Below are 20,728 nucleotides of genomic sequence, written 5' to 3' on the forward strand. Positions count from 1 at the left end.
TCAAATGGCGTTCTAAAAAAAATAATCATGTGTAGAAAGATGGCAGTAAATTTACTGTGGCTACAAAGTTTTCTTTGACAATCCACCTCTATTTCTAATTCTCTTTGGTAATACTTAACTAAAATATTCCACTAATATCTAACTAAAATGTAAGTTTTCGGACTGTCTGCTTGACTGCAATAGGGAGTCCGTTCAAACAACTATAATTATTACACAAGTCGTTTGAACGCGGGGTGTCGTGTCGGACATACGATTGTTTCATTTCATATTAGCGGGTTAGTTCTGAAAATGTCGGGCGTCAGCAATTCAGCGCCGTGTGCGTATACTGTGTTTCTAACTTTTTAGGGTTCCGTAGCCAAATGGCAAAAAACGGAACCCTTATGGATTCGTCATGTCTGTCTGTCTGTCCGTCCGTATGTCACAGCCACTTTTTTCCGAAACTATAAGAACTATACTGTTGAAACTTGGTAAGTAGATGTATTCTGTGAACCGCATTAAAATTATCACACAAAAATAGAAAAAAAAAAACAATAAATTTTGAGGGTTCCCATACTTAGAACTGAAACTCAAAATTTTTTTGTTCATCAAACCCATACGTGTGGGGTATATAATGGATAGGTCTTCAAAAATGATATTGAGGTTTCTAATATAATTTTTTTCTAAACTGAATAGTTTGCGCAAGAGACACTTCCAAAGTGGTAAAATATGTCCCCCCCCCTGTAACTTCTAAAATAAGAGAATAATAAAACTAAAAAAAATATATGATGTACATTACCATGCAAACTTCCACCGAAAATTGGTTTGAACGAGATCTAGTAAGTAGTTTATTTAATACGTCATAAATGGTACGGAACCCTTCATGGGCGAGTCCGACTCGCACTTGGCCGCTTTTCTATGATATGTTATTACATGATATAAGCAATTACCGTCGCCCATGGACACCTGCAACACCAGAGGGGAAGTGCCTTGTCGGCATTTTCTTGAAGGTACTGCGTATATTAAGATATTTGAGGTAGTTTGACACAGGATTGCTTTCGACAACACTTGAATTATTGAAAACGTTTCCTGTCTGATTCGTTTTTCCTCTGATATGAATGAGTATAATAACTATTGGAACTGCCGGAAAGACGCTGTTTGCGTAACTGCGTGCGTTTGACATCTATCGGTGTGGGAACATGCGGAGGCCGGCTGCGTCGGGAACACGATGGTTTATTGAAATCGTTGAAATTTCTGCCAATGTAATAAGACGTGGAGAATAAAATACGATAAGTTTATACTGACATATTTTATTGAAAGTATTGTGATATCTAATGACACTTGTTTACCCATGTTAAAATTGGCCAAGCTGTCGCCAAGTAGGTGAAGTTACAAAGAATGCGTAATAAAATTAATACGTACCTAGTATTTGTGCAAACATCAGCTAAATACAGACTTTAGATGTTAGATAATTTTCTGATATAGGTAAGATAATTCAATATAAAAAGTCTCAAAATTAGAACGAGGCGAATGGAACAAATAATAATTGATGAATTAATAAAACTGTACACAAAAAAAAGTAACACAAAACTATAGACGAATCTATTTAAGTAACTGTTTTATACATATTTTATGTATTTACAAAATCTGTATGTATGTTGTGTTAAGAAAGAATATTTTTAATAACTACTAGATTTAAAATCGTATTAAATACATGAGAAGTGATTGAACGATTATTTTGCTACGTGTATATATTACGTTTCAACAAAATTATATTTATAAAAACAAAACTTGGAGCGATAACCTAGTATAACTATGGAAAAAACGATAATTGAGTTTATCGATATAGAAATTCCTTACCTGGCATTAAATTTTGAGGACCTTCTGCAAACACCGAAGTTCGCAAGTTTTGGGCACCTTTATCTTTTACTCCAATGAAGGCGTACTTAGAGCGATAGAGATAGTTTCCCTAAATTCACGAATTTCGATTTTCACGGTTTATAGCCCCGGATAGGTATATTCCCTCTATGAACCTGGCAGAATAACTTAAAAGCGAGTAACACGTTTATTGTCTATCAACAGGCTTACGCATAAAAAGCTTCCATCTACTTGTTAAAACAAGGCCTATCCTAAGTGGATTATCCACATAATGATACACCATTATCTAAATGAGATAGGCTGACACACGAGAACAATGTATAAAACCTGACAATGCTAGTGAGAATAGTTCTTGTGGGGTTTTGTACTCTGTTACAATAGAATTAGAGTACCTTTCAAGTTGAGTGAAATGATGCTGAAGACGAGTAGATAAATGAGATTACATAGTGTAGGGCACTCAATACCCACGGCCGTGTCCAAGCGAAAAATTTGGTAAGAGAAAGTGAGATCTCTAACCTATAAAAATAGCATTTCATTTAAAATCCATAATATCTACACCGCGTTTTTTTAAACTCCGTTAATTTCAAGGGTGCATTCCGGAACTTGAATTAAATGAATAATAAAATAATCAATTTATTTTTATCTAATAAGGCCCTTACGAGCGTGTATACTTGTTTTAGGGCCTGTTTAAGTGTGTACATGATTGATTAGTGTTTAGCACGAGTTCATACATATGCTGCTAAGCGCAAGTACTATCTCGGACAATCGATGTTCGAAATGACATTGATATGTCATAGTAAGGAAACTAAATGCATAGGTAGTTAATTTTCGTATTTTTTTTACTGAACCAAACAACTGACTCATAGTTTTCAATTGTTTGGTGCTGTATCCTGAAGTAAACGGAATTTAATAAAAAACACCGTGTACACAGCAATGGCTTTGTTTTTGTTCACTTTAATGTTGTATTTTGAAGGATTTATTCGATTTTTACTAGAAATTTAGGTCAATATATGTATTAAATTGTTTTTATTTATAAATAAATCACATTGTGTATATTTTTGTTACATAATAATACATATTGAACAATAATACACAATTGCATTGTATAACAATATTCAATCGTATGAATGTCGCATGCACATTGCACATAACTTACAAACCATACTCCAGCAACCACTGCAACATCAAAAATGGGTTGTAATGAGCTCATACCGAAGTTCAGAACTGCATGCTAACTAGCCTCTCAAGGATGCGCATTACGTAAAGTGCTTTAATAAAGTATCATGTTTGCTGCAAGCAGCAGGATTCTATATACACGTGCAATGGGTTTAACGCAAGTGGATGCGTAGCCAATTGTTAATCGTTTACGCTCCGTAGTGAACGAAATGCAACTGTCACTGTCGCACTAATATAGAAGAGTGATAGAGAGAGAGATGACGACGCTACGCTACTGGCACATTGGCTATACTTTTAGGATTTCCTTGTTTGCGCTTGGGGGTGTGACTTGAGTGGCTCCTCATCGATGCCAGTGTGGTACAAAACGCATTTTAGTCGCCACGGCCTATCCTGTTCCAGGAGCGTTGAACGTCTTTCACGTCAAGCGAACCTGCTCCGAGGCCGGCAGTTTTGGAACCAACTGGTTTAGCTCGCGACGAAGGGAAAAGGTTGGAAGACATGACCCTCGTTCCCTGGAAGATTGGACGGCCTTTAGATTGGGATGCCACATGCGTAGATACCCTTGTTCCGTCCCATCTTCCAGGAATATCAAACAGAGCTGGCGCTGTCACCACCTCGGTTGAACACCTCAAGCATCGCAAATATGCATCCATTGATTTTGGCTGTATGTTTGAGCCGTTTGGGGGGTAGAACTCAAGGGGCACAGTATTTTCAATGAAATGGTCAAGCACCTCGTGAAGGCGAAGGGTGATAGGAGGACTGACTCTTACCTCGCGCAAGGTATTGGCATCATAATCTTTCCCCTTTTTAGGGTTCCGTAGCCAAATGGCATAAAACGGAACCTTATAGTTTCGCCATGTCCGTCTGTCTGTCTGTCTGTCTGTCTGTCTGTCTGTCCGAGGCTTTGCTCCGTGGTCGTTAGTGCTAGAAAGCTGAAATTTGGCATGGATATATAAATCAATAAAGCCGACAAAGTCGTACAATAAAATCTAAAAATTTAATTTTTTTTAGGGTACCTCCCCTACACGTAAAGTGGGGGTGAACATTTTTTTTTAGCTTCAACTCTACAGTGTGGGATATCGTTGGAAAGGTCTTTCAAAACTAATAGGGGTCTTCAACAAACATTTCTTGATAAAGTGAATATATTCGGAGATAATTGCTCCGAAATAAATAAAAAAAGTGTCCCCCCCCCTCTAACTTTTGAACCATAGGTTCAAAAAATATGAAAAAAATCTTGGAAGTAGAGCTTAAGAAAGACATTAAATGAAAACTATAGCGGATATGATCAGTTTACCTGTTTTTGAGTTATCGCAAAAAGTTTCCCCTTCATAGTAAAAAGACTTACTTTAATTAGGTACTGATTATGCAAATTTGCCTATTTGTTTAACTCGGGTGAAAGGTACCGTTTCATCCCTTGGTTAACAATTTACTATACTTTAAGCTCCAGTTTAGCTTATTGTGACGGAAGAGTAACTACGGAACCCTACACTGAGCGTGGCCCGACATGCTCTTGGCCGGTTTTTATTGTAGTTTATTTTTAAGTTATATTTTAATATTTATAGGTACTGCAATCGTATGTTGTGTAATAAATAAAATTTTAAGAGCGACTATTTAGTGACCATACAATTTTACGACCGGGTGTAAATTGAATCCTGCCGCTCATTTATACAATGTACTTTTATCTGTCACCTTTGTGAAAATTGTAGCTAAAATATTCATCAACAACATAGGTGTAAAAAGTGGGTAACAAAAGCTAACATGTTGTAAGTGGTTTCGTAACGTCTTGTCGCTTTAGGTATTTATGTGTCATTTTTTTGAGAGCACTCACTTTCAAGGTAGGTGTAAGTTGGTAGACACGTATTATGTAAGTTGACATCGCGAATGTAAATAGCAATGTAAACCCAGACAGATTTCATTTGGAATCGTCATATTGTGGATTTTCAGTAGTACCTACTTATTTATTTTACTTTCAAGGAGACTCTTTGACAACAGACGTTGAAAGTCATCGAATGTCACCGTTGAAAACAAGAATGAAAGTAAGTTAATATCACCAGAGGCCTGGGGGGAGGGGCATAAGTACATTGTATGTAAAATTTGAGCTCCAGGGGGGGGGGGGGGGCAGCTGCAGCTGGAAATTCCGATTAGTATTACTTAATTGCACTGAAGACTTCTATTCTCCCTCAAGTGGCTAACATGGCCAAGTGAATGTCCATGGAATCTGGTACAATTGCATTAATGATCCGTACATTAGTAGCGTGCTGGTGTAGCCATAATCATTTGCACTTTAATGGCTGCTGTAAAAGCCTTAGATCTATGGTTTGCAGTAAACGGTGTATGGACACCGCATATGACCATTGGCTTTCAACAGTTTCAACAGATGGGTAAGTTCTTAAAGGCGACTCCGGTTGCAGATATGTAAATTACAGATATGTATTGCAAGTATATTTGACTTAACTAGGTATTGACCTAGTTAAAACTGTCATCGTCAAAAATAGGAAAATTCATGTGTGAGTTACGTGTCATACTCGGTGACTCAGGTGCTAGAGTATTTACCTCTTCTTGATCAATATCATTTATAGGCAAAGTAATAATCACGTCCTAGTTGCATAAAAAAATTTCAGAACATAATTGTTAAAGATCTATAAGAGATAGAACATTTAAAAGTTAAATTAATCTCATATACTCATAATAAGATAATCTATTAAATTTCAGTATGCTTTTACGTGCTAAAGCTAAGCAGATTATGTCAGAGTAGCATAAAATGGCGAGATAATCGAGTTCCTGAGAAAGTTTCACAAGAAGAGTTTATTAGCTTTTATTCAGGACAGAGGAAGATAAATCCAATTTCTTTGTACCTTTTAGAGGCACAGGCTACCCGCCATGCTTATCTCTAGGATAGGAATGCAGGTGACAAGGTTATATAAGTACGCCCTCTTTAAGTTATGACCAAACCTCGCTATCAATGTTAAAGTTCATTGAAAATATGGGTTGACTAAAATACGCACCCTAATTTCGCCCTTAGTATCTACATAACTTCTCCTTAACTAGTGTTAAATAATACCTATTACTTGTATCATGGGGTTTAGTAATTTAGGAATAAGTTTTACGGTACATAATCTTACCAGCCCTTACTTTCTTAGAAATACAACATTGATATCGGGAGTTATGACCCATAGATGAGTAGATAGATACGAGTAGAATAAGTCGAATACTCTTTATTGGCACACCTCAGTATAAGATAATTGATTAAAGATAAATTGAAGAGAGATAGAGTATATGGTAGTGAGAGGATAGGACAAAAGCACGGCTAGTAGATATTGATTCTAGTATATAATGGCATAAATAAAACTTGATTGCTCCTCATAGGGTTCCTACAAGCTAGATATGCTGTGTTTTCTCAGTAGTTATTTTAAAAATAACCCATAATTTTATTTTTATATAAATAATTCAGTTCATGTTATATGTACAAATATTATTAAATTATTTCGTCCCTAGATAAAAAATTTACTCAGTTTCAATTTATTACCTACTAAAAATAATTCGTAGATTTGCAAGATCTCACAAAATACAGAAATCTTGTTAGATTAGACATTGAACATCTTAACCTCCTAAGACCCTGAGTACAAATTTTTGTACTTATTCCAAAATCTATTTTGAACTTTTTTTGTGTAACTAAGGATTCCAAATTCAAAAACGAAACAATTGCTTCTGGGTCTCAGGAGGATAAATATTGCGAATACCGAGATTATTATAACATTATTACACGTCATTTTATATATTAACAGTCCTTTGCAGCACTTGCAACCAGTTACTCATTTTATTTTTTTATTTTTTTATTTATACTTTATTGCACATTAAATATTAAGTACAAATGGTGGACTTAATGCCTTAAGGCATTCTCTACCAGTCAACCACTGGGTCAAAAAGAGACTTTTACTTAATCAATACATATTATATCTGGCCAACTGCCTTAGTCATATCCTATACATGCCTTGTCACTGACCTTCAAAATCCTGTTCCGTGTAGTCATGATGTGTGTGTTTCCTGGCCGCCGGGTCCGTTGGGGCCTCTTCATCGTCAGTCCTCGTCTCCATGTTCCAGGGTCTGTAACAATATAATAAATCCTATAGACAAGTATTTTCCAAAAAAAATACACTGAAATCGACACAGAACACGTTGTTGGAAGTTGGTGAGTCCAAATCTCTTCGGCGCTTTATGGATTTGGTTCTGCATGGTTAGGAATAAAAACAAATAGAGGGTTAAAACGTATGTCTATTATTTTGGACATCGTCAAATAAAGGATTAAGACAAGATCACAATTATAAATTTAATCATGTCAACACCCGCCGAGTTTCTTGCCGGTCCCATATTGGGATACCCTCCTAAAATCTAGGAGGGATTTAAGTCGTCTCGGGTCAGAAGTGTAAGGTTAGAGCCGGTGTAGCTTTTTTTGACGTTCGTAAGCGCATTGGAAAATGCCTACTTGAAAATAGTTATTTGTACAACAAGAGAGCAAAGTTTGATATTTCTTCGAGTGCTTGTTTTGAGTCCCGTGCAAGCGAAAGGTTCTATAATAATTTATAATTTAGAACCTTGAACGTAGTAAGGGACTCAAAAGCGCACGAGATGTAAATAACTTTGATCTCGTGTAGTACACAACATTTTTCACGTCAGTCAGCCATCAAACATACAACCTGAAAAAATGTAATCCGTCTTCATCACTATTTCACTCATGTTTTCTGAAGGTATTCTAACAATTAACTTTAATTACCGCAATAAAACAAAACGAAAGAAATTTCAATAAAATGATACGAAAATAATGAATTAATGAACATCAATTGACAGTTCAATCGTCAACTTTTTTTTGTTAAAAAAAACTTTGTAAGATACGGTCCGAATTGCGGATACTACTATTTGTCAACTATAGGTAGTAGAGATCGTTAAAAGTCGTTAAGTAGAATTATTTACTGCGTAACAATTGCGTAAATTTGTATAAGTACATTGTTTTGATTGTATAATAAAATACGTAAAATATGGTATTTTTATTAAATTTTAAACTTTTATTTCATTAATTAATTATTACGAATGAAGACTCGTAGGGTGTTTTGGAACGATGCGGTCTGACTTATTTCGGGGGTCTATTATAAACCGTCAATATATCGTTGAATTACGTATGCACTTTTTTTGTCTCTTTCTTTTTGCTAATGACGTGAAAGGGACAAAGACAATAGAATCCAAATACTTCGAACTTGTATTAGGCCCCGCACGTTGAAATGACATTCGAATATGAAGGTCACTTGAATGTTATTTTGTCTCACTCAGTGAGCAAAATGCGATTTTGCTCACTGTTTTTAAGCAGCAAATTACCCTTGTTCCAGCTGCTGACTTGAAAATAATCTTTATCTTTACAAAATAGTGAAAGTCAAAGTCTTTCAATTCTGCAATTTAGGCATATTACATTATAATGCACTTATGAATATCAAAAACTACCACTAGTTCTAACCCTAGGTACACTATAGCTTCAAGAAATCATAGTCATAGTATTTATTCGTGAACAATACAGGATTGTGATTGAAAATACACGAAGGGAGAGAAAAAAACGACAAAAAACTTATGATTATCACATATACAACTTGTGCGTCTAGCACACGCTTAAAACTAAACAACAATAAGTAAATCAACACTTAAGACTAAACAAAATAGAACACTTCATCCACAGTATAAAAACACCCTCTCAATAAAAACTGTTTTAATTTGTGTTTAGATATTAGTTTTTGAGATCATTTTATGTTCTACAGGTAGATTGTAAGTATGAGTTTCATTTCTACACTATCTAAAGGTTGTCTGGAAGAGATCGCTCTGTAGCGATAAGGCCGCCTGTTGTTTACCTCTATCTTCATTTATTATATATGTTTTCATGTAAATTAATTCTGATGTTGTGCAATAAAGTGGATATGTATTGTATTGTAGTTTGTTAACCAATTTATTGGCCTGGTATCATGCACAGTGTTCCTCTATTTTTGAGGATGGACGGAAATTATTTTTTATATCTTTGGGGCGCGACACTTTACGCAACTCCTCTTCTTTATCAGGAATGCACCGTTATCTCTCGCAATGCTCACGGGCACCTTGTATAATTGTATAGGTAATATATGTTAGATCACCATTGATCAGGTCGTTAAAATGCAGAGACTGAGGAATCTGACGTAGTCCCTAAAAAATTACGCCATTACGGTTATAGGATAAATATTAGCTACAGTCAGCATCAATAGTAGCGGATGAAACAACGCGCCAAAAGTATCTGACATCTCAGATAACTTTTCCAAATATAGATAAAGTTTTAAAATTCATGTTCCAAAAAAGTATATCTTTTACAGTTTCAGTTGTTCTATATTAAAGACATCAGTTTTTGTTAAGCTGTTATAGAATGGTAGACACTTATGAAGCGTTATTTGATCCGCTACTTTTGATGCTGACTGTACCTACAGTAACTTATGAAAACTGAACTATATGGAAACTGCAAGTTGCAGCTAAACTGCAAAGCATCTCTTTCGTTAACTTTTTTCCGCACAGAAACTTTAGCCAGTTATATTGCAAAGGGTTAAAACTCATTCCCATTCACCGAATCTCATGGCAAACGAAGTTAATTTTAGATTTCAATTTAATCCAGACACCCTTACGGAGATTAATGTACCTACATTTGAGAACCAATTATCCTTTTATAAGCCGTTTTAACACGTTCTGCGCCACGAAAGCTGTAAGAATCGTACATATATCGGAAACGTGACTCGACTATCAATGGGAGCCCTTCGTAAAGGTTTATTGGAAATATTTAGCAGGGTTGAGTGACTTTATATGATATGTGCATTGACATATCTAAGAGGCTACGAACAATAAGAATGGGGCCAATACAGCGGTGTCACGCACACGAATTCGAGCCAATCGTGCAGTCTAACGCCACAACGCGATTGGTTGACGAGTTCGCATTCCGTCCGCGATTGGCGCGGCGTAATATGTTTGGCGCCAATGTCTGTCTGTGGCATTGTAGCTCTCAAACGGATGGACCGATTTCAATGCGGTTATTTACGTGAAAACGAGTTTCCTTGCGATGATTAATAAAAATCGATCCAGCAATCTGAAGAGTAGATTTCAGTTCTTCCAAAATTATATAGCTTTAGTTTTGGCATAAAATGTTTATTTTTATTTTTATTTGACAGTTATTGATAATTTAGGCGTTTATCTATTTATATTTACGGTTCACGTGATAATTACAATAGAACACACATGTTTAATCGTCTTGAAGAAAATAAGACATTTTATACTTATTTACCTAAAGAAGTAGTATTTGCTTTATAGTTATTTTTTCTCAAAACTTTAAACTTATTAACTTTAGTAAATTCCAATTAACCTCTTCTTCCCTTACCCGCTAAATAACATTTCTGTAATTCTTTATGGATACAATATAACCTCTAACGGTTAATAATCTAAACTCAAGATAAATGCAATTTTAATTCAGACAAAATATTCACAGTACAATGAAATGGAAGACCATCTTTAGAGCCTTGAGGTTATAACAAAGACTTAAGCTCCAGATGGATGTAAAAAATAAAAATAATCTAAAGTATTATAACAAATTCTGAAGTGCCGCGACGAAGAAAATATAGCTGACATTCAACACGGGTCGGCGCTGGAAAGCTGTGAACTTTTGCATTTTTATCTAGATTTGATAAAACGGGGATGTTTGATAGCAAAGTGTGTCACGCTCTGATGTGATTACGGATAATGATAGAGGTTATGTGAGGTTGGATATACCTATGTACATATTAGGTATAATTTCTTCTTTAGGTATGATTATTATTATGTTGATTGCTTAATTGGTCGGTCGTTGGTCGGTCGTTGCTCAAAACCGGGATGAGTGGAAGAAGAGGGGGGAGGCCTTTGCCCAGCAGTGGGACACAATGGGCTCGTTATAATATAATATAATAAATGATTGCTTAATTACTGACATTACATAATTATACATATTACAGATAGTTTAGAAATCTTGTTAATTGTTTACAATACAATACAAATACTATGTATTTATAGCACACCTCAATAGGAGAAAATAATACAGAAAAACAGCAACAATGTAGGGGTAAACAACAAGCTGTCTTATCGCTAAAGAGCTATCTCTTCCAGATAACATTTAGGTAGCGGAAATGAATAACTTTACACATTTCATATACTTATATTGAGAACTACATACAATCAAGCATTTACACAACGTAATAAGTAATTGGCCCTTTCGTATATGTGAGGGTAAATAAAATACCACACTCATAGAAATAGAAATATAAAATAGAATAGAAGTCATGTATGGGTTTAAACCTCCGTCCTGCCGTATATGTAGAATAAAAGAAAATGCAACAAGGTAGTTGATATAGATGTGGTTAGGATGCTATTCAAGCACAGACGAAAGATTTCTAAATAAAATGAACTCTAAAACAAATTCTAAACTAACTGAAACTAAAAAAGTTAATTTTTTCCCCATGTAATGCATCCCAGTTTGATCCCCATACTATGTCCAATCGTGCCAAAAATACTTCCATTACTAAACTATATAGAAAGTAGGTAATCTTATAATCAGAGCGAACAAAGAAGAAAACAGGTAGCTTTGGAAGTATATTATCCCTGACAACTTTGTTAGGACCTAAGTGTCCTCAAAGACTGAAACAGTTAAGCCACAAACTCACACTTCCCAGAATAATTTTAATTTATAGTGAAAAGATTACAAAGTTTGATTAAAGATTCCTTGTGCTAAGAGGCTTTCCTCTTCTCCAATCAAATCGCAATCGCTTCTCCATACAAACTTAATACCGATTTTCCTCTCTAGATATTCACATTATAGAAAGTATGTTTACACAATTTGATGTATATTGACCGTAACCAGTTAGGAGTGAAAAAATATACAGAACAAAAATTTTATAATGTTAAATTGAAAAATTCGAAAAAATCAAACCTAGGGGCATAGCTGTAGTTGATATACATGAAATGGTGTCAAAATATTTCAAATTGTATGTATTAATATGCATGAGTAAAATGGGGACTAAGTTTGTATGGAAAGGCGGTTTCAGAGCGGTTGTCCACTTGACAAAGCTTGACAAATTATTACCTGATATTTACAATTTCCTGTACATTTCTGAGTCGGTAAATAACGCCGGTACCTACAGGGCCGAATTTCCGCCTAGGGCCACCATGCTCGGGCCTGGTAGCCTAGGTAACCTAGCAATAGTTTTGAGAAGAAGGAAGGGGCTCCCCTAAATTCTAAGTGCCATACCAACTGCCTAAGGGCCCTTGGTCTCTAAATCTCGAAATTTACCTATATAGTGCGAGGCTGTGTTAAGAACATTGGTGATACAAATGCCCACAACTTTGATGATGATAACTACGAATGGATACCGATAATAAGGTATTTATTTAGAGTAAGTACTATTTTTACAGTTAAACGTGGATATCAAAATAGTACATTACGATACAAGTGCGAAAAATAAGAAATTCGAAACGTGTGGCGATAAATTAAAACACGACCGAAGGGAGTGTTTTAAATCGACACGAGTTGCGAATTACCTATTCGCACATGTATCGTACAACGTTTTACAGTACATATGGTCCTTTAAATGTTCGACACAGTAACGTAATATGCTAATTTTCGCACTAGTGCGGTAAAGTAGCACCATATGTACTGTAAAACCTTTTTTTGTGTTAAGCATGAGTGAGAAAATACTTTCAAGTTCAACTAAACGAGAAAATGAAATGTTGGTGTATTTTTCTCTTATAATATTCGAGCGAATATACAACAGATGCAGACAGCAGAAAAAAATTAAGGTTCATGTATCTTTCTATTCGAGAGAATGCATAACTGACGGGAATGTTACATTTTCTTGCTTTTTAGCAGCAATATCGTAGTTTCCAATTAGATTTTAAAACGACACTTAACTACGGAGTAAAAATGTTAATAGACTTCCAGTTTGTAACAGTTCCCCCGGGGTTAAGCATAGCATTATTTTACAAAATAATTTATGTTGCTTGGAACTGTATGGCAATTACGACCTTATCAATCAGAGAGTAAAGGCTGAAATTAAACGGAAGCTGGACTGACATAATCCAGGATTTATGGGATTGCGCCACTTTTATTTTAAATTTTGTATTTGATTTTATATTTTGCGTACCTACTTTCTTGTGCCGTTTATTAAAAAATATATTTGAAGAGTCTTCTATAAATATTCAGATATCAATCATCATCATTATTATGGTTGCCTTTTGGTGATCCAATCTGGATGTATGCCTCCTTCCTCTTCTTCCACTCCTGTCGATCCTGTGTCTGATTGATCCAGTCCCGATCTCCGTATCGTCAGATGTCGTCCACCCAGCGCTGCGATGGTCTACGGCTCCCTGGAGTGCTCTGAGCCTCCATTCAAGGACTTATCTTGCCTAGCGACACTTGTTCATTCTTGCAATATGCCCCACCCATCTCCACTTTCTCTGCGCTATGACGGCCATGATGTCTCTAACTTTGGTCTTGCTTCGGATCCAATCGTTACGTTTGTACATAGCTATACTCTATCCCATTAGGATCTTTTAAAAAATTTCAACCCGCCGTCAACCAGAATGTCAACTTGTAATGAAAAGCGACACGGTATAAATAATATAGATATTAAGAACATTTTAACAATACAAAATGGTCTATAACATAATTGCTGGTTGTTGTTGTGTTTCGACAATGTAATTATAAATATTTTGTCTGGAACTTCCAAAGACACAACAAATAATTGAGTTTCACCCAATCACTAATACCGGTAATCAAAGTCGTTTAACTTAAGATAAATTACAAGGCAGGAGCAAGTCAGCAAATTTTCTTTCAGCCATATTGTACATTGGGATATTATACGGATTATTACATCTATTCTTTTGCCAGACACTCTGCTCAGTGCGACCAAATTCTCTTTGGGGCGACTTGTAGCAACAGAGAAATAACATAGGTATAGGTACCTTTTTTATTTCCATCCATCCATCCGTCCATCTCAGAAGAAAGTGTGCGATACAGGATAGATATAATAATCTTATAATACCTGATATTTAAGATAATTTGAACATAAGCATCGTTAAATTACAGATTCCAAACGACCCAGCCCTAAACATACAATGTATCTTACGACAAATCTTTTACGTGCAAGACAATGTCACGTGCTTGGCTATTCGCATCCTTCCTTATAACCACAATGCAGTAATCATCTACTGTGTCTATACGCACTTACGTCGTTTTAACATTGGCGAATAGTGATGTTATCCGTTGATTGCATCGTAAAGCCAGAGATAAAACTAATCAGGTGTTTCCGTGCGTGCGGAAGACAGGAATGAGGCCCACGCTATGATACAAGGACAGTGGGACTTGCAATTATGGTCATAGACCCACAATTCCGAACTGTACTTAAATAATGCAACTATTATATTAAAATTTCAAACAATCACTGGCAGAAGTATATACAATCAGCATCAATGGTAGCGGATCAGGCTATGCGTCAAAAGTATCTACAGTTCTCTTAACAACTTAACAAAACGAGAGAGATATATGTAGGTATATATAGAAACGTCTATACAGTGTGTAAATTTAACTTCTTGACAAAAATGCAAAAATATAACTAAAATACGGCCAGGGTCCTTATCAGACGAGAGGTAAATTTTAACAATTTTACTTGTCGGGTCACAAGTCACAATATAAATTACAGATTCACAAAAAATATTCAAATTCAGAACCATTTCTCTAATTGAAAAACATAACCGGCCAGTCCCAAGTCCCAGATGCCACATTGAAACAAATTGTAAACAGGGATGTTTGGGAACGATTTCACGGTCAACTTTATTCCATTTGGGACATTTGGGACAGTATCGAGTACGAAAATAGAACGTTATTTTTTTTCAGGAAACAGAAATGTGATTTATCGATATTGCCAGTAGTATTTACAGGCAGTATTGATATTCGAAATTTTAAACACATCGTACTTGTTTGATGCGTGTAATACTCGTATATGTAGACTTTAATAGTTTTATAATAAGTTCGAAATTTTGACCTTCCTCTCAAATTTCATAAACTTTCTGGCCCCTCGTGTAGACAATTTCCTACCACTGGTTTTATGGTGGTGAACATTGCACCTCTGGCGTCGAATGAAGGCCCCTATGACGATTCCTTCTAGTCTTTATGGTTGATTTTTTTTGCCGTATTCTTATTACATAATGATTACATTTATAAAATCATCCAGGCGAGAGGTATAGTATACGTATTTGTATTATATTTATTTTATTAGGAGATGCCCATCAGATACGTTAACAATCAACCCCCAACGGTAAATTTATGTGATGGGTTTTGCGAAACATTCTGTTACATCTGCTTCTATTGCCTCAACCAAAGACTACTTCATAATAGACTCCGTATTATTGGGGGGTTAACGAAGACTTGTCACCGCAAATATACACCTCGTGGTTTGGCCTCGTGGGTCGTGACCTTGCCCAGGCTTTTGAAGCCGATGGTCCTGGGGTCGAATCCCGGTAAGGGCATTTATTTGTGTGACATAGATATTTGTTAAATACTGAGTCATGGGTGTTTTTATGTATATACGTATGTATATTTATCTATATAAGTATGAGTTTATCGTCGCCTAGTACCCATAGTAGAAGCTTTGCTTAGTTCCGGGCTAGGTTGATCTGTGTAAGATGTCCTCTGATATTTTAAAATACTAATTACGTTATTCATAAACGCGCTACAAGCCTTAATTAGCTATTAATCTTTTGTCCTAATCTGTTATTTTGATGTATGTATTTGTAAGAAAAGTATAAAAATATATTAACTTGTAAAGTTAGACTAGTACAGTTTTATGATAAGGAGGAAACCATCATCCGACAGCTAAGCCTGTACTTGTATGGTCAAGGAATTTAATTTCAATACCAATTCGTACCTTGTCATAGTGACAATAGTATGAGGTGCCTAGCGATTTGCATTGATATATACCATACTGATATCATACTGATTATCACTCTGACAACGGTACGAAATGGTACGGAGATTAAATTCTTGGACTGCAATATAACCCCTCACCTAAAAATCATTCTTATTGTTATTTATAATTTGTCCTAGTTCAGTTCAGTTCAAATAACTTTATTCATGTAGGCCTAGCAACAAGCACTTATGAATAGTAAGACTGTATTACATATAATTATCTTAAGTTAATTATCAGAGCAATTTATTGATGTAAATATTATTCCATAATACTTTTGAATACTTACCTAGTTTAAATACTTAACATGGTAGTCATGGAACATTAAAAGTGTCATAAAAATCGCAAATAAAATATCCTGAATGCTCCATCTATAAGATATACGATGTGATCTGTAGATTCAACAAACAACAAACCGTAATACGATATTAGGTAAACATTGAATCAAGTGAAGTGCCAACCGCGCAATATATCAAATGAGTACCGCGTTAAAGGTTCCCAAATGAGTGTGTACTGTGTAGGCAGTAGGCACTTTATTTTCCGAAAATAGATTTTCCCGAGTGGCGATTGCCATTCGCAATTTTTACCGCTTTCTTTTTTCTGAATATTAGGTAGCTGCCTTTCTCGCAAATATTAACAAATTTGCTGCCTAAGGATGAGGTCTTGGTGGCTCAGATGGCAGAGCGTTGGAGTATCTATCCAGAGGCCGCGAGTTCAAGTCTCACCCAAGACAGTAATTTTTCCACTTTTAAATTTATTCTAAGCTTAATAGCATCGTTCGCAGACGATTCTGCTTGTTACTCGTAAAAATTAATTAACATATTTTTCCATAGTATTTGTTTTTCAATAGCTTATTTTCCTGATAAGTTTTCTAACGGTTTCTAATGGAAAGTATGCAAATGGTTAGAAATTCTTTAGAGAAAGGAAGCTATTGGACGACAGGTCTGGCCTTGCCGGTGGTAACCATGCCTATGAAGCCGATGGTCCCGGGTTCGAATCCCGGTAAGCACATTTATTTATGTGATAAACACAGATATTTGTTTCTAAGTCATGGGTGTTTTCTACGTAACTTGTATAACAAAACTTCCGTGAGACACAGACATATTAAATATGTTATCAGGCGCGGAGGGCTGCGGCTCGCAGTCTGCACTGGTCCATCAACGCAAGCTCCTGACGAGACTCCTCGGTACGGAGTGAAACATGTCGAGCGTTTTTGACTTAAATACGTAAGTGACCCGTTTTAACATATTTAATATGTTTTTTATGTATATAAGTACCCGTACCATGAGTCACTGACAGTGTCAAAACTGACATATTATAATTATACGCTATTGAGAACGTACCTAAAGAGACGTAAATTGCAAGGATGCATTTTCGTACGGATGGAGTTCTCGAGAGAGCCTTTTTTCATAGTTTACTTTTCTCTAGTTCCATCCAAGTTTTTTGCTGCCGATACATCTTTTTCAATCTGATCAGGGGGCTTAGCCAATATGACAATCTTACTTCGACAAACGCCAAACGCAAAAAAAAATATCGGGATGACAGATGCTACGAAAAGTCTCGTGACTATTTTCATACATTATTTAAGTTTCAATTGACGTTTTCTCAACGATTGTCATCTTGGTTAAGCCCCCAGGTAAAACTTTACTCCTGCTAGTAAGTGGCAGCCCTTACCGCGTAATTCTTACACTCGTCGACGTCGTCGTCGTCGTCTGTTAGGTACAGTCAAAAGACCAACCCCGCACCACGAAAAAAAATTGGGTGTTTGACTTTGACATTTTCTATGAGAGAGTAATTTTTTTTACGCGATTTCTGGGTTGGTCTCATAGTAAAAGTTGCTCAGTATACTGATATTCACCCCGTAAATTATTGCAGGCGACTAAATAAACATCCTGTATTCTGTCAGTGACAAACTTTTGTCTATGACGTAAATATGACCTAAGTTTTATAACACTTTATTCATAATAACTTATATTTATACCGGGTTTTCTTACTTTATTATGTATGTATATAAATTTGCCTGCTTACAAAAGACGTTTTTATTTAAATTGCGATGGCGGAAAATAAGGCAACCAATGGATGCAAACGTGTCATATGCGCTGACACTTTACAGAGATATAAGGAAATAATAGTTTTTTTTTCTCCTATTTATTCGCATTCACTTTATTACAATGTATTTTGACGAAAAACATTTGTAATATTCCTAATAATGGTTTTATACCTGAAAAATATAAAATTAGTCTTCATTGTATAAAATATAAACTCACCTCTCTAAATGAGAATATCTGGCACATCTGTATCCGTCATCTTTAAAATACACACTTCTATACACCATAGTCAACAGAAACTGGCAACCAACAAACTGTTTCTTAATTATAGCTAGCAAATAATAAACGCATGAAAAAAATATAATTCGATTTTTGAATTTAACGTCCGCGCTTTTAAAAGTGTAGCCATCGACTCGGCTCGATGCCGGGTGGTCAGCCAGTGATTAGGGGAAGGTCACAATCGTGGTTTATTAGCTTGAGTATCTGAGTATGCATTCAGCTTGTCTAAGGGACTGTTTCACAATGGCCAAGTAAAGTCCTGAATAAGCTAATACTTGCCACTTATCTGACGAATAAAGTCATTTTTTATTTTTTAGACTGTGAAGCGCCAACGATGACTATTCGTTCGTCAGATAAGTGGCAAGTAGCTTATTCAGGACTTTACTGACCCTGAAATAGACCCGTAATCTAATCCGATACAAAGTAATCAAGATACTAAAAAGAGTCCACTATCCCGTTCGGTCATTTCCCCCCACCGCTCATGCCTGATCCAGTTAAAATACTAGATTAATGTTCTAAATGATTCCAATATGATATCAATACTGGATCGTCTAGATTCTGAGTGACAAAAAGTGACAATTATTACAGTAAACAATTTTCCCCATGGGACTAACAAAAAACCCGCGAAAATAACTCCTGCCCCATAGTTTTCGGCTGTTCTGAAGAAATCTGAACTCTCAAAGTTTTTATGGAATAGCTGAATTGTCCTCTAGATACGTGTTTTAAGAGAATAATTAAATACCTACTATTTTCGATGGAAATCATTTAAAAAAGCATTTTATGATAAATTTTCACAAAGCAACAACAATTTAACGGCACCAAATAGATAACTGTTGCACAATTAGATTTTCAGGCTACCTTCCTAGCCAACTGGACACCTTATACTACTCGTAAAATGGCTAAAATATGGATTAAATGTATTCACCTACTCACACAATTCGAATAACGTTAGTTCTGGGAATTTACTTGGATTGTGTGAATATTAAACAGAATCGCTTTTAGTATAATGTGTCCATTTATTGGGAGGTGGCCAGTAATAGTCGATTTATACCCTAGTTCGTTTATGGATTTTCTGACAATGGAACGTAGTTTGAATTTGGAACAAACAAATGACAACTGAGCGGTTTGAATACATTAACTATTTATCAATGAGAGGAAAATCCGTTAATATCATTTTAATATATTTTAAGCGTTATTTATAAATAAAGCGATCAATTTTGTCATTTAAAGAAACAAATCGCATTATTAACTTTTCTAAACAAGATTTTTGATTGTATAGAAGTGACATTAGTTTTAAATGAATAGTATTTAAGTGGTACCAAATTTCACTCGAAATATTTTTACTCTCGCCTTTCAATTTCTTCGTGTGCCAATAGCAAAATAATTTCTTTCACACAAAAGATAAAAAGATTTATTTGCTCATTCAGTTGAACAATTAGATATCACCTAAATATTTCCAACAAACACGACCATGGAAACTTTTTGTTTGATCATGGGAACGCTTTGTTTCGCACAAAGAAGCCGCGTTCAATCAAAGTACTGGCTATTCTTACACCGAAGACAATTAACGCCTTTGATGTAATAATTAATATCTTAGGTCGTTGAACCCGTTGGGTCAGGGTGGACCGCATGACATGATCGAGTGTTATGTCCATTTCTTAGTTAACATATTGCTTAAGATAAAGATAGTTTATTTTATATGTAGGCATATTACAATGCGCTTATGAACGTGAAATAAAGCTACGCCGGTTTTAACCCTACACCTCTGACCCGAGAAGATTTAAATCCCGCCTAAATTTGAGGAGGATGTCTCAATACGGGACCGGCAAGAAACTCAGCGGGAGACATATTTATAAAACATTACATTTCACTGGCTTATGGCCAGTTTAAGTTTCATCTTTCAAATAAAACGACGCTATGGCATCTTAGGTCGTGGGCGTGAGTTTAATCCTATTAAAATTTTGGTATTTACCAGCCGCTTCTTGGTTAAGGAGGAACGACGTGAGCAAACCGATTATCCCAGTAAGGTCTAGTCGCTTTTGGATTAGAAGGTCAGATGGCATTTGTATTTATAAAAACTAGTGCCGCCCTCACAATCCTTGGAAACCAATTGTCAAAAGTCTGGCCTCTTTAAGACTGCAACAGAGAAGACAAGGAAGAGGAGGTTTGGACAAATATTGAATGGAGGGTCATTAAAATAGAGTGTCGCCTGGTAGCTTGTCAGTGACCCTAAGGCATTAGGCGACCTTTATCTATTAAAAATGATTTCATATGATTATTTCTCACTGTTAAGCTATGTACACATTTCTGCCACTGTAATCTGCCGCGAGCGGAGCGACA

The 20,728-nt window shown here is 35.7% G+C and overlaps 1 protein-coding gene across 8 annotated transcripts in view; it reads right to left on the reverse strand.

Moving 5' to 3' along the window:
* The window catches only part of LOC133517602 (sodium bicarbonate cotransporter 3), a 131,606-nt gene that overhangs the window by 38,942 nt on the left and 71,936 nt on the right, over positions 1–20,728 (reverse strand). For 4 of the 8 annotated variants that reach the window (XM_061850935.1, XM_061850939.1, XM_061850934.1 and 1 more), the window contains exons 1-2: positions 18,329–18,532; positions 7,034–7,134 (exon numbers count right to left, since the gene is read on the reverse strand). In XM_061850935.1, coding sequence (XP_061706919.1) covers positions 7,034–7,134; positions 18,329–18,396 — 169 coding nt within the window. In that variant the 5' untranslated portion in view covers positions 18,397–18,532. Of the gene's footprint in view, positions 1–7,033; positions 7,135–18,328; positions 18,533–20,728 lie in introns of those variants that run through there. The other 4 variants (XM_061850941.1, XM_061850940.1, XM_061850942.1 and 1 more) reach the window with 3 other exon arrangements.

The sequence above is a fragment of the Cydia pomonella genome, chromosome 5 (assembly GCF_033807575.1).
Source record: "Cydia pomonella isolate Wapato2018A chromosome 5, ilCydPomo1, whole genome shotgun sequence".
In the NCBI taxonomy this organism is placed as follows: domain Eukaryota; kingdom Metazoa; phylum Arthropoda; class Insecta; order Lepidoptera; family Tortricidae; genus Cydia; species Cydia pomonella.